The sequence below is a fragment of the Varroa jacobsoni genome, unplaced genomic scaffold, assembly GCF_002532875.2.
Source record: "Varroa jacobsoni isolate VJ856 unplaced genomic scaffold, vjacob_1.0 scaffold_869, whole genome shotgun sequence".
NCBI classification, from domain to species: Eukaryota; Metazoa; Arthropoda; class Arachnida; order Mesostigmata; family Varroidae; genus Varroa; species Varroa jacobsoni.
Window position 1 is genome coordinate 95,383 of NW_019213771.1, and position 15,575 is coordinate 110,957.

The window sequence follows — 15,575 nt, forward strand, 5'->3', positions numbered from 1 at the left end:
CGACTTCGCGGGGGGGGGGGGGGGGAGAAGGCTGTATTAGGAGCGCGTAGGATCCACGCAGGGCTCAGACTCAGGCGCCGCTCCACTTACAGCTCGGCAGTCGCTGTACGCCGTCTCCACCGCCGTTTCGGGGTCGCAACCGCTAACGGCCGTCGCCGGTGATTGTAGAACCTGAAGGCTTTGCCGAAGGCGCGATCCGCATTGCCGTCCAGGTAGCTCCGCTTAGCCTCCCCTTGGCCGAGTTTAAGCCTGAGTTAGAGTCTGAGCCTGAACTGGCCATGGTCTACCGCTGAAAAGGAAGAGGCTCAGGTTGTCGCCAACGAACGTTGCTCGTTCGTTCGGAGTGGTGAAGGAACGAAGCAGGACGGAACATTGGGGTTTGCTTCAGTTGAACAAGACAGCAGGCTGCCAGGTACTGGTAGCCGACAGCCCGCCTTTTCAAAACTCCGGGGGGCGGGGGGGGGGTAGCGGATAGGTTAGGTTGATGGCTTGCTTGCTTGCTTGTCAGGCGAACGAGACGGCAAGAGAAGGCTTACAGAGCGAGTGGACGAAGGATCGGTCAGCCATTCAAACAGAGGACAAAGGGCACTTGTCATTCTCGGAGGTGCTGGTAACGGCAGTGGCCGTAGAAGGCGGCCGCTACCGTTACCAGCGCCACTGCCTCCACCATCAGGAGCACTCGCAGTAGGGGCGGCGTCTTTTAGGTTCGTACTATACGCCTGATCTCTCTTGAACCGTTGGGACGGGAAGCTGCTAGTTGCTGGACGGCACAACATTTCAAATACCGCATTCTTCTACTGCTACCAGAACCATGACTGCTACTCCTAATCTATGGCGCGCAACTGAGTTGGGGGCCGGATGAGACGAAGCCTTAAGAGGAATGGTAGGGACACAGACCTATCAGACGGATAAGGAGTCAGACAGAGAAGCGGATAAGGAGCCAACCGTTTGAGTGGTCGGGAACGTATGGATCAACAGTCACAAAAAGGAAGGACTGACTAACATGTGTTGTATTGTTTCTTGTTCTTTGTCTTTCTTTGTCTTTATTATTCTTTACTTTCTTTGTTGCCTTACCACACTGCTGTTGTGGCACAGAAATACAGCAGACAACGTTTACAGCAGTGGCCCATATCCATTACCAATGACCAAAGCCGAGGCAACAGTTTCCAGTACCGTCTTATTCATCTGCCTGCTTGTCTCGTTCCATTGTACGGCTCTTCCTGCAGCATTTGCTGCTGTCGTTATTATTGTTGCCGACAACAGCTATGCCCAACAACTGAGAGAAGATTATAGTTACAACTGATAGAAGATCTACTTCGCGTTACCTCGCATTACCCTGCCCGACCGGACAATACTATACTGATCTATCGTAGTCGTCCCGAACTCCCGGTGGTAGCTACCACGACCAGACCTCCCCCCCCCCCCGCTGTTCCCGCTGGCGCTGGCCAACAACACCAGCCCTGTGGCAGCGGCAGCCTTCCAGATCACCCCATTGAGAAGCCACTGGAAGCTCCTACAATGACCCCGCCCCAACCCGCACCCACGCAGTAGTGCGCGTCTCCATTGCTTCCCGGAAAGCGTCTGGGTCATATGTGTGCCTCCTTTTTTCTTATCTGTCTCCGATTGGCTGGCCTGTTGTTCGGTAAGTCGAATAGTCGGACGTCCATTCGTTGTCCTTTATCTTCCCCAGATCTATTGTGACCGCCATCCTAACTATCTCTTCGTAACTACTTGCATGCGTGCTCCCTTTAGGCAGCAGCATTCGTCCGCTGCTTGTTTAACTCTTTTCATACGTTTGCATGCTGGGGAAAGCTGGCCAGTAGGCATGGAAATGTAACAGTACTGCGGCCTGTGATCGGCGGAACGACTTCTACGTAGAGTTCATGCAGTCTCTCGCTCGGAAAATTACCCAGCGCAGGTATCTAATTGGATCGCACGCATGCGTGCGTCTATGTGCAGTCGCTGCTGTCTAGCTGCTACTGTCGTTTCTATTAGTACCGTTGCTACTCATCGTTACTTAACTATCCAGCAGTCTGTTGGGTAGTCATTCCCAGAATCGGATGCGGGTTCTAGAAAGGACGGCAAACGTGTTGCCGATTCGCATGACGCCGAGACGACACAAGCGCAGTGGTTATGAACAATGCAGCTTTTGCCGGAAGGCCGAGCAGCCACAGGTCTTCAACCTCGTCTCGCCGTATAGACTGAGACACCGATGCCTCGATTGTAGAGATGATGGCACAGAAATGAGGGAAAAAGCGAGAGCATATATGCGATGTTCAGTAAGCACGATAACGGAAAAGTGAACTAGAAAGCAAGTCAAACAAGCAACGCTTTTTGGACTGAAGGGATGGACGAACCACAAAAGAGGTTAGGACCTGCCCTTAGTGCTTCGACCTATGTCTGCTTATAGAACGATGAATACACGAATATCGTTTATGCGGTAGCGCATGATAGCAAGCTCGTTGAACTACAATTACCTTTTAGCCATCACTATAATACGCTCTACTTCTCAATATCTCTTCGCGCCAGGAGCCGTAAGCCGCTGAACCGCTTGAGCCTCAACCGCGATTGGCGCAAAACATACCGGGAGCAACAGGAGCTGTCGTAGCAGCTAGCAATCTTAAACGGAAGTATGGCGCAGCATTTTCTCTTGCATTTTAGTCGACTTGACTGGACCAGGATACGATGGGATTCCTGCGAATCGACAGCGAGTGGATGTTCTCTGGTATTCACTCCCCTGTCCACCCGTCTTTTCGTTGCTTTCATATGGCATAGTGTGCCAGGCAAGTAAAGCTCAGGCACTGTGCCAATTCCCCAGACAAATCGCCGCGCTCCAGGCAATACACAAACAAACAGACATACATGTTCACCAGCAAATAGCCACATGCAAACTTTGTTGGAGATGAAGGCAAGTGATGTGCTCAGCAATAGCGGACAAGCGGTAACGTTCGGGGCTGGTGAAACTATCCAGTAAGCCGGCCAGCGAAGACAAGTCGGAGTCAGCCTGTCCTGTCTTGTCTCGAGACGCTGGTGAAGCTACGGAGCATGGCAGCGGACGAGAGGGTGCAGTCCTTGGCACACGGAACACAACCAAGGGCTGGGGCATGATTAGTCTCTCTAGCGGTTCTAGCACGTTTTCCCAGCTTTGCTGTCTTTTTCAGGTCGGGCGCTACCAAACCTCACGTTGGGCCCTCTTGTTACAGCAGCGAGATGCAAGCGCCCTGTGGACAGATAGTTAGCGAAACGGTCAAAGAGAAAGCGAGAGAGAGACTTAAAAACGGGACGTCGAGTGAAAGAACGAGAGATGATGACACGCGATGATAGAGCAGCGAAAACCACACACATATACATACGTATAGGCGTTGCCTTTTATTCCCTGTTCTGGTCTTGTTACCCCTCTTACCTCCCCTCGTGCTCCCGGCCGATAGGGAGAGTGCGTCTATGCACGTATGTACTGCACCCCGTAATTCTCTTGGTCAATGTGACATCAATGTGAACTTCGTTCAGTGGCAGCCCTAGCTCTGTCCGATCCCTCCTTTCGACCAGCCTCTCCGTTTCCTGAGTTCTTCATTCTTTTCACTAGGCGCTTTTGCGATAAGTAAAAGAGAGTTACTTTCTCATTACTCGAAACTCTAGTGAATCAAACGCTGTCGGAACATTGTTCCGTTTGCGATGTGTCGTCGCGATGTGTTCCATTGCCGCCCCAGTCCCACTCAGCGCCGCTGAGGCCGCTGCGTCGGCTCATTCATAGTAATTGGAAAGGACGGAGATTTGCGAAATACGCATTCGTACAAACACGTAAGGGACATATTGCCACGGCTGTTGGTAACGTTCTCGAGACTGTTACAGTTAGATAGATAGATAAATAGATAGATTTGCAAAAGACAGCTCAGCTTCAACTAGCGCTTACTTCGGCGGGCCGGCCGGCCGGCCGGCTTTTGTTTAGTAAGCCAAACAGGGACGATGGGAGACCCAATTCGACTGAGCTGGTTAGCGATCGATAGCTGGCGTTTCTTATTTTGCCTTTTCGATCGTTTTTAAGCGGCCGACCTTTTGTCAACATTGATATCACATCGATAATTCGCAGTTTGAAGCTTTTTACAATAATGTGTCGTATTAACTTATGCCTATAAGTTAATATATACATGAATGGATTTCCATATGCACGAGATCCCCTCTATTTGTATACAGAACCAGAGCGCTGTAGTAGTATTTGCCCCCTCCCTATACGAACAGCAAACTATCTGCTTTCGCTGGTCGACCCATACGCAAACAGTGTTAATGCGCGCACACGCTTTCTTCCATCGATTCGCCTCTAACTCTCCAGCAGTTCATTTCTTTACACTTGTTCGCGGGCAGCTAGGTTGCGTTAATAGCGGTATAATTAAAAGTTTCTACCTCACACAGGTAATAGTAGCCGGTCGGTTAGTGGGGAGAAACGACATTTGACCTAATAAATTCGTCTGCTTGCTTTGTTGACGACGACCGGTCTAGCGGATGTTGCTTCTGCTGTTGCGGGTCTGACTCAGTTTCGCCTCGTTCAATTTCACGGATCCTCTCCTCATCACAATCACGATCGTCATTACCCCTGAAGTAATATACCGCACATTCGACACGTCCAATGGACACGCTGTAACTATAGCCCGATATCCTTTACGATTCCGATGACTGTGGCCACAAGTGCGACTATCACGGAACCTAGTTCAGCTCATCGTTACTTTTGAACGCGTGAGACAAAGATATTTCGTTGTTTTGCGTCTCGCCGGTACCATTACTACCAGTAGTGTCGAACGATGCGCGTCCAAATTATTTCAGGCCGTTTCGCAGTGTCAGGATCCACCAACGGCATTTACGGCAGAAAGCTTACGTTGGTTCTATGACAGCGGTCCAGAATGCGTCATTGGTAGAACTGGGAACAGCGTAGCTGTGGCAACGAAGCCGGCGGTTGTGGTCGATTTGTTGGTTATGGCTGATTAAGCTCGTCCGCGGTGGCCAAACAAGAAAAAGGCCTGACGCTATCGCATTGTACTTCCCTGGTCTATACTGTGTCGCTGTAATGTATCACCAAATGGGGCGAAACCGCTTGCGATTACGCTCGCACCAAATAGACGTAACGTGGCATGATGTGTCGCTGTACAACAACATCTACGAAGACTCGTTTACAGATAACGTAGAAGAAAACGCTCACTGGCGACGGCATTGACGGTGTCTGCTGAAAAACAAACTGATAAAACTAAGCATTCGACATGATGAAGAGGCCACGGAAAACGGGCTCGAATCGATCTGACGGGGCTGGGTCACCTTTCCGAGTTCGTACCGTTTTTGGTTCTGCTGATGTGCGAATACAACAGTAGATCGAATGACGAAATGAGCTGCGTTTTGCTGCCGTCTGGTAAACACCGCCAGATCTGATTCTGAGATTACCCGCTGCTCAACCGCGTCTTTGAGGCTACGGCGGTCTACAAAGAGGTTCTGGCCGTTCGTCTTTAACGTTACTCTCTATACAACTGCCGCGGCAATACTCCGAAACATTCTGCGGTGTATCTAAAGTTGTTGTGGTTGAGTTGCTGTGGTGTTAGGCAGAAACGGTGGACGTGTACCAGTCGAGTAGCACTCGTTGCCGTCAGAGGGCGGTGACTCAAGCCGTCGCTTTTTGTAATTTGCCGCTCTGCCTACGTCGTTGTCGAATAGCAATCTCCAGGAGGTGGCGACAACACAGCCTAGTCTGTGGTCTGACACCGTACTGAGACGGTGACGCTGCTGGGAGCGGCGGCGACGACGACGACCAAAACGATTATTGCCACCGTCCTATTAACGAACCGGGCAACCGTCCAGCTCTTGAAACCGTATGCAGCCCCTTTTGGCTCCATCGGCGCGGTCGTCTTAGCCACAGCCATGGCAACAAAAATACTTTCACCAATAGAGACGTCTAATGTCAACAGTAAATAGCGCTATTAACGGTACCGTTGTTGTAATAATGACGGCAGTAGTAGTCAAGGGAACAAGCTCTTTCTTTATTTTCTGTAATACGGTGGTTGCGTTTATACAACGGCATCGGGCAGGCAGGCAGGCGGCCGGTCGACGATGGCGGTGAGGTGGCCATAGTAACAAGAGGAAAGCCTCCCTGCAGGCTATCGAATAAGACGAAGCCTTTGGTAGGCCTTCCTAGCTGTTTAGCTAGGTGATTGACAAACTGACTCGTCCTCGCTAATTCATTATGTCGTCGTTTTCTCCGTTGTCTTGTCTCCATTCGCGGTATGTTCATCCCGCGTGCGCTTGGTCCAGCTTTTCTCGCACATGGTTTCGTCGCCATTTCGTCTTCTTTTCGTCCCCCACCCCTCTCGCTCACTCTATAGTTCTGTTGTCCTGGCGGTTGTCTTCGTGTGTCTTTGCCCCTCTGTCCCATAGTATACTGTGCTGCTGCAACGGCAGTGGTAGTAGGCGCTGTAGAAACAGCAGCAGCAACAGGCAAAGCGAGCAGCTTCGGTGTTACCCTACTTTTCGCTGTTGGTGTTGGAGCAGCTGTGGCGACGTCAAAAGGATGAAGGAAAAAGCCGACAATGCCGCCCGGGGAAGCAGTGGCGGAGGGGCTTGGGTGCGACCAACCGGTGCGGTGCTCCCACTCAGACTTTGGTGAGCCGAGCGGTGTTGGATGTTGGTTCTAGAGCGTTGAGCGGCAAGTCTGCGAAGGAAAAAGGAGCCTTCGCCTCGTTTATCCCCACCTCCCCGTCTGCCCCATTTGTTCCTGTTTGTTGACAGTAGAGCTGTTGCTAGCTTTGTCCTTGCTTTCGGCTGTCCTACTATTACTGGCTGACCAATGACTGTTGGCTATTCGTGCTCGGTGTGTAGTCTACTTTGGTCAAATACGCACAGACACACGCCACGCAAGCACAGCCTGGTCATCCGTCTATCTGGTACCAGCTTGACGTTGTATTGCTTGAAGTTGGCACTAGTGCCCGTCGGGCGGGACGGATGAACGGTGAAGCGGCAAGCCGGTCGACGCCTTGGAGACCACATGCGTGGTAGTGCTACCACAAAAACAACAGCCGTTACTATTACTTCTATACGGCAATGTGCGGGAGTAGCGGAAAGAGGAGAAGTAGCAGGAAGCGGCAGTTGCGTCCATTGGAACTGCGCTCTGATGGCCCGGCTAAGCCTGTGGGCCTTCTTGCCTGCTTGGCTGTCTTTTCGACCTTCTGTCTACTCAGCTCTCTTTGACTGTCGCTTTCTCGGTTTCCCTGTGGGTTGTTGTTACTTACTTCCTCTTCAGTTGCTTAACTTCCTGTCGGCTATCATCGCTGGGGAATTTGGTGGCCATGTGATGCGGTGCCTTGTGGAAGGGCGAGCGGCCACTCGAGACAGCCATGCAAGCGAATAACTAACCAGTACAGCTTAGCAGTCAAGCCAAGCTGGACCCTGCTAAACTAAGCAAGTCAAGCATTCTCATCCTCTATCTCTACGTGTTTCGCTTTCGTTGTGCGTCTCACCAGTATGACACTCTCACCCGGTTGCCTCATCCTATAGACGCGCCGGTCCTTTGCATAGTGTAACCGTTCATATATGGGTGATGCTGCCACTAGAGAACTCGCTAGGATTGTGCGTGCAGACGGAGACTTGAATACTACCGCCGTTTCAACGGTCTCCAATTGCTGAAAAGGAGTAGGCAACGGTCGGAACAGGATTGCAGCTAGGTAACGACAGTGGCAAAACGACGACCGCGTTTAGATGTTTCAAGCACTAACAATTTCTAATCCATACATTCGTCTATGGTATGGCACTTCACTTGCGGCAGTCGTAGCCGTGTCAACAGCAGAACGAAGATGAAGAGTGCTGGTAGCGGCAGGTGAAATGGTAGTGACTACGTCGTTCTTTGCAATTCACCGCCTACTTTCCTCGAACCGTCTCGAGCTGTCGCATACATAAAGATGTATCTTCTAGACTGCGAGTACAGCAGTGGCCAAATTTGTCAGAACGAGCCACTGCTTCTGCTCGTCTAGTTCTGCGTTCGCGTTGTGCGATTAAAAGGGAACAAGCACTTGTCCCTTATCCGCCCCATTCGAAGGACCTATAGAAGCCTACATTAGCTACCGGCTTCGCCATTGGCTGCCTGACAAAGAAGAGTTCGCAGAAGAGCAACGATACCAACAGCGAGATGGAAAGCAGGAACCGTGACGCGCTCCGACTTGGTTATGCTCCATTAATGTCGGGTGAGTCGCCTTCGAGAACGAGTCATCGCAGCGGCATCAGTCGAGGAGTGGGGAAACAAGCCATCGAGGCTCGAGAGCCTCTAGCGGATTTAGCCATAGATAGCGTCTTTTTATGGCGTACTCGCGTATCAATCCCATTCTTCACCCTGCGTAGCATGTTTCTGGGTCTGTATACGGGCCTGGATATGCATATGTTTCGCGTTTTGTCACTCATCTAAGCAGTTACCCACTCAGCCCTGCAAACCGGCGAATGTACAATCAGCAACGGGTGTGCAAAATGCACACCGCTGCTTACCTGTATTCAACGCAAAGATAGTCGCAGCAGCGGGAGGCATCTCTGTGTGATCGTATTTGCGTGAAGGTACTGTATGATGCCGTGCCGTAACCCCACGCTATACTGTCATGGTGGACTAGAGCACTTCGCCAGCGGCAGCAGAAGCAGCAGCAGCAGACGGATGATCAGGCGGGATGAGCAGGCGCTTAGAACGCGCGAAGGTGGGATCGGCTCGCGATCTGTCGAACAAATGGCTAAGCAAGCGCTCGCTCCGTCATAGTTGTAGGCAAACATTTCGGTCGGTTCTACTTGGCTTCGGACGGCTTCAGCCGCGAACGATGATGATAATTTTACTGCCTCTGCTGCTGCTTCGAGGAGTGATTTGGACGAGTGCGGCGGCGACGGTATTGGCAGTGGGGTTTATTGGGGAGGGAGAACGGGCTCTTCGGTCCAGAGCCGCGTCAAGCTGACACTGCTACTCTATCTTCCAAGCGCTCATTACTTTTCTGTGCGGCTGCCTGTTTGTGCGTCTCTTAGGGAAGGTTGGCGCGAGCCCGTATCTTCGGCAGCTCACGTCATTCGCGTGAGCTTCTTCCGCAATTTAGATTTCAGTTAGAGTCTATGATGAAGCATGGAGGGGAGTGCAACGATGTGTGATGACAGTACACCAATGTACTGCATTTCTGCCGCGTCCCTTCTCCTGCTCCTATTTGGTCGCCTACAAGCTAGCTGCTGTATGCGACAAAACTCCAGCCTCAGGCCAAACCTCTGCAATGCGCAGCGGGTGGACAAGCTTAATCGGCGTGTCTTTCATCAGCCAGCCGACATCAGTGTGGCAGTCGAGGTCCAAGCATCCTTTGGCCTTTTCTATCTCTTTCCGAGTAATCCACCTGCGTTGACTTGCTGCTATCTAGACGCTTTCCATCAAGCGATCAATTATTTATAAAGGTGAATACGTGTCTGTATGTCGTTTGTAGCTTGATTGCGTCTATCAATGCGTTTAGTCTAGGCAAACAGGGTAAGTGAGGAAGAAACAGCCCTGCAACAGGTAATAAGCAATACACTAGTAGAAACAAGGCGTCATTGCAGACGAAGCCGACTTTTCCATTGGCGTCAAGTATTCCGCGTAACTTGTGAAGCCGCTCGTTTGATGAAATGGATTGCAGAAATCAAGCACAACAACGGAGCAGTAATACGCAGAGCAAAAGCAGACCAATCAGGTACATCTAATTTTTGACAAATCTTACAATAGATCTAATGCTATTTGTAGTAACACTGATATTATATTGCTTGATATAGATTAGATACGCTGTTATCTCTAGCATCGTATTGATACTACTGATATTTGTACATCGCCTAAACTGATACAGCAGTATTAATATTTATAGTGCAACAAGGAGAACCCTCAGGGAAGCAACGATTAAAAGGTTCCTATACTTATTTTTTCAAAAAAAAAATATTCCATTGACAACGATTTTGTGGAACAAGGAAAATAGCGAAGACGGAATAATTTTAGAACCTTAAACGACACAGGGACGTTTGTGCTCTAAAGTCATTCAATGATGGGTGCATCTGTCGTCGCATACACTTGCCCATGCTTATCCTTAATCCAAACTTCAGAATATGCGAATGCGCGCTTAGTATTTCGCAAGACTTCAAAGCGAGTGTCCTTCGGGTACGTTTGTCTTTTTTTTTTTTGGAAAAAGCTACCATTACAAGACGTTTAGTAAGTTTTGCGCTTAGCACGAATCAAGTGTTATAAATACTGCCAATCCTGTAAAAGGCTTACATGGGACCAAGTTATGAGTTAATATCGAATGCAGTGCTTCCACCGTCGCTACGGACGAACGAGTCAAAAGCAATGCTCGTTTTGGGTGGCCGTGTTTTTTCAGACCGTACAGACGTGAAGAACTGGGTCAAAACGACATTTTTTGATCTGGAGGATCGCCTGGATAATCTCAACAAGCTTACAGAGGCTTAGACATGTTTGGCCGTTTTAAAAGATCATTTGGATGCAAAAAACTCAGAGCAAAAATAGCACCGAATGACTTGAATTTCAAGCAAATACAGATACATCAACAAAGCATTAAAGGACGAGCCGGATTTGCTCGATACATGGGTACAAGCGTATAACGAGGGAACAGAAGTACAATCACTTGAGCATCGCTTAAGGGCGAGGCCAAACTAAGGAAAGCTGCAAGGCCTAGGTCAAATTTCATCTCACTGTTCTTTTTGACTATCGGGGAATTGTGCATTATGTATTCGTCCGGATAATTCTACTGTTACTATCAGAATGCTACGAAGATGGTTCAAAGAAATTGTGTAATGCTGCTCGGTAAAATAGGCTTGAGCTTTCAGAGAACGCGTCGTGGTTGTGCGTTCTTCGCCGTGGCGATGTACTGGGTCACGCGTTATTATTTACATGGCGTTTTTTAAGAAAAAAAAACCTGACAACTTTGTTGCCAAAACTACCTTATCCACTAGATCTTTATAACGTTCTCGTTGTGTAAAACTTAAGAAAGTCCTGACGAAGAAGATTTCAGAACAATCAAGAAAATTCAAAAAAACACAAGAGCATAGCTGAAGTCTATTTCTAGGATTAAGCTAAAAAAACAATTTTGACGACCTAAAAAATGGTCGACTACACTGAATTCTATGCAAATTTTTTTTGAATAAGGTAATCGAGACTTGGATAACTGAGACATTTTTTTTCATTGCTTCTTTGACAACATATATATAAAATCAGTTTCTTTAATTTATATTTTCAAGTCAGCGTTCGTTCATGACGTCGCTGTATTATCATGTGGTCAAGCTAACAGTGCTCAGTCTGCAATTTGAAGCTACTCGTCTATAACCGGCCTCTCTACTCCGACTCTTCCCTGCTTAGACCTGCCTTGCCTCCCCCCTTTGTCCCCGGTTTAGATCCGGTTTCCGAGCGCCTGCTGGCTGTCCCAGCGACGTCTCATGAATCTGCTCAAGGCCCCATTAGGGAAGATAGTATAGTAAGGATTGCTCACTCGCTCTCCTCGTCTTTGCTACTGCTCCCTGGCGCTCTCGAGTGCTCCTTTGCATCGTGCGGCTTTTTAGACCAAGCCATGGAAGTTTCTTCAAGAAGAGCTTCCGAAGGCTTTCGCCGGTTTCCAGCAAAACCGAAGAGCTGCTCCCATGACTGGCATCGAGTACGGCACATTCCCAGCGCAGCTGCAGAACGACGTTGCCGAACTCACTCTTCGTTTCCGCAACCGCCGTTAGTCCCTCTTACCGAAGGAAGGGACGCTGCTTCGTTTCGTATTGCTCGTTTCGATTCTGCCTGCTGCCCGGGTAGTCGCGTTCTTCTTCGCCTAACGGAGCTCCCCAGCAGTTCCCGGACTCCCCGGACATCCCTATTCGGTGGTCCCCCGGCCTTAGTCCCACCTGCCTCAACCTCCGCGACGGCCATGGCTGTCGCTTGGGTGGTTGCCGCTGAGTAGCAGCTACCGCTTTAGCGAAACAGCTAAATCCAGGATAAGTGGTTTGTGTCGTTTTAGGAATTAAGCGGAACGGGGGGCCCTGTCTGCCGTCCCTGTCGTTGCTGTTGAAATGGCGATCGCTGAGCATCACAATATAGACCAGCTCAGTCAGCTCTCCTGGGTCACTACGAGGGAGCCACTTAGTACGGGACCGTCCACGCAGCATCACCTCAAGTCATACTACAGCAACAAGCACAACCCAGGGCTGTGGGGAGTTCGGGCGATGTTAGGGTGACTCGACCTCATCTTTGGCCTCTGTGGCGGTGTTAACCTCACCGTTCAAACGAACAGATGGTCAATCAGACGGACGGAAAGACGGGTTCCTCATCAGCTAGCAGTGTTCCATTTGGATCTTTTAGGTCCCCACCAATGACAAAATTCCTGCTGCCGTTGCCGACTATTAGCTGAACGTGGCAGTGCTTATCGTTTTCTTCGATATCGTCAATGTCGCCTTCGTCGTTCTGATCCTCACCCTTTTTCTTCTTGACGCTTGGCCAAACCCGGCGTCCAACGACAAATGACTAGGGCAGGTTAGGTGGCCTATGGGGCCGCCGGACTTCGGTGCAGATACATATATGAACAACGATTACACACAGACACACACAAATAAATCAGCACAGAGTTTAGTATTGTGAATCGCCTTCTTCAACAGCATCTGCTACCTACAGTCGATACCGAAGAATCTGGCTCTGTACGCGCGCAACTTGCCAGCGAGCACGGATTGTCGTCACCCCCCCCCCAACATTCGACACGGAGCATTTCAGCAGCAACAGTAGCACCGTCACCAGCGTCACCTCAGAGAGAGAATATCCCACTTTTGTGATTGGTGCAATTTTTTGTTTCAAGGCCGGAATTGCATAGTCACAAAAGTGATGGTGTTTCTCACCAAAGATAGCAACGAAAACACGGTCCGGCCCATTGCGTCTCGACAACGGCAAAGATCCTGACAAGCCAAAATAAAACGCAAGGCCAAGTTGTTTCAAGAACGTTCAACGCAGTCCAAAAGTCGAGCAACGACGAGCCAACACAGCGCACAACGGACTCAGCGGAACCGGCTCCAAGCGACACTAAGAGTCAAATGGTTCTAGCTTAGGAGGGTGAGTCACGCTACTTTTATTGACCGTTTTTATCAAAAACCTAAAGTCAAGAAAAACACGTAAAGAAAAAAAGAGCAAGCAATATAGTTCGCCACGCCGAGCACCGCGGCCATTCATTCGCTATTTTATTGTTCGCTGTAAACGCATAGCACACGACTTACGCTATCATCGATCGATCCCACCCTATTCCGTGTCCTCCCTTTGGCCCGAACTGTTTACCACTCTCAGCAACAAACCAAACTGCTACCGGCAGCTACAGATTATACAAGTCTTGCGTCTGCTCCTCCGGTTTCAGCCCTTTTCCTGTCTTCGCTTTATGTTGACGCTCTAAATGTGAAAAAAACACGGAGAAACAAAAGACCTTTTTGCCCCATGTCTTTTTACTTCTTTTTTTCTTTCTCTCTCTCTCTCTCTCTTATTCGCGCTTGCCGGCCAGTAGCTCATGGCACTTGTCTCAAAAATAGGAAGTTCCGAAGGCTCACCGTCTGGTTGATATCTAGCCAGTGAGTTCGCCCATACTGGCGATACCCACCTCGTCGCGTAACTCAAGCGATACTTGGCAATGTGCGCGCCTAGGATAGTTGTCGCTTCGACGTTAGCAAGTGAATGTAAAGAAGATAATTCTTGTTATAATCGTTCTTTTCATACCCTACCTATTCAGTCCTTTATTCCCTTGCACGATGGCAACATTTCATAGACCTCTGCTGTTTGTAAGGGCTAGATCAGTCAACGCGGATCTGGGGAGACTAGACTGTGAGGAGATGGGAGTTGACAACGGAAGTGGAGGCCAACTTTGTGGGCTTCTCGGTTATGGGTTCTGTCATCGGTGTGTGCTACTTATCTATTGTTAGTTCGCAGGATGTCGCCGATGTTGTTATTGTTTCTATCGATGAAGGCAACGCAGCCTGCTCCGCTAGAGAACAGGCCAACGAAATCGACATCTCATGGACAGCCCTTCGCCATACGGCTTGGTACTAGCAGTAGTTTTATTGATAGTAGTCATCCGTGCGGTTGTTGTTGTTGTCAGTCGCATCATCTTATTCGACATCAGGCATCCTCTTCTTGGTGAGCGCAATTACCGGGACCTCCGTGGCAGAAGCCTCAAAAGCTGTCGCAGCTGCCATTGCGTTGTTTGCTTGATTTACTGCCTTACTGCAAGTACGCTGTTGACGGAGCCGCTCTATCCGCTGTGCCCTTAGCTGTTACTGTTACCGAATTAAAACACCAGCTTTGTAGCCCGTGCGTAGCCTAGTGTTGGTGAGCGATAGTGTCGCTATTATGGAATATATCTATCACCCAAGCCCGTCTTGGCTTTTTGCGCGTATCACTGATCCAGTTAGCGAACAAACCAGCGAAATCCGTTACCGCGTGGCGTATTTCATCCTATTTTGCTTTAACCATGGTCGCATTGTACTCTCACAAACCCAGTTCCCTTTCTGCTCCCAACTTTGCTTACTGCCCCCAGGTTCCTCGTTGGCTTTCCTCTAGCGTTGCTACTTTGTTGAATTTGCTTTCCTCGGTGCCCCTTCGCAGTCGTGCTGCGTCCGTCCGTCCGTCCTTATTGTAAGTAGGACAAACAGCCGACTGGCAAGCCACCAATTTGCCACCGTTCCTTCCGCTGCTTCAACTCCTGCCGCCTACCGACGCGGAAAACAGTATTTTTCTGGTCGTTGCAGCGTTCGTCTCTTCTCCATTTTTTTTGTTTTGTACTGCACAGCAGCAAAATTCTTTGAATTTTATCATCTGTAATTATTCAGTGATGTTTCTTTCCACACAGATCTTCACTATCCATTCTCCCTGTTTCTCCTTCTCCTATCGCATTTATCATGTGCCTCGTTCTTTAATTCTTTTTGGTTCTATTATAGCATCTTCTCATTGCCTTCGTCTACCACCAGCACCGCACTATCGGCACCAAACACGAATATCATCATAATCAATATCCTGTTCATCATCCTCAGAATCATTGTCAGTAGCAGCGTCCATTCGGCTGGCCACTGCGGCACTGCCGCACGTGCAGAAGCGCCGGTTTCGTTCTCGCTTGCCTTTTCTTGTTGTATAACTGTAGACACACTCGCGACCGCTGTTCTTCTTCGCAGCGTCGCCACAATCGATGTCATGGACGGAATCATCCAGTAGGGTCTGGAGTGATTTAGCCCGATCAATAAACATAAATTGTTGCGCCAGTTTGAAGGTCCCAACAGCCAAAGTCGCAGGAGTTAATGTGAATAGTGATAACGCAGAGATACTGATGGATAGAAGTACTGTTCAGTAAAGCGGTGGCAGCATATCGGCCTACTACACCCACTAGTTTAGCGGCAGATGCAACGGTTCCCGCCTGCCACCTCCCGAATTTCTCGGTTGCTTAAAATCAGTTAGCGGACTGGCAACCATAGCAGTGAGCTGCAACATCGAAGTCGACTGGGGTGTCAAGCTACGTGGAGAAGAGAAAAAGTAGTTAACCGAAGAAACATTGACGAGGTGTTTCCGT

At 49.4% G+C, this 15,575-nt stretch overlaps 1 protein-coding gene across 1 annotated transcript in view; it reads left to right on the top strand.

Annotated features, from left to right (window-relative positions):
- LOC111264522 (uncharacterized) overlaps positions 1-15,575 on the top strand; it is a 79,115-nt gene that overhangs the window by 4,215 nt on the left and 59,325 nt on the right. The window contains exon 4 of the mRNA XM_086970110.1: positions 9,648-9,701. Coding sequence (XP_086826236.1) covers positions 9,648-9,701 — 54 coding nt within the window. The remainder of the gene's footprint in view (positions 1-9,647; positions 9,702-15,575) is intronic.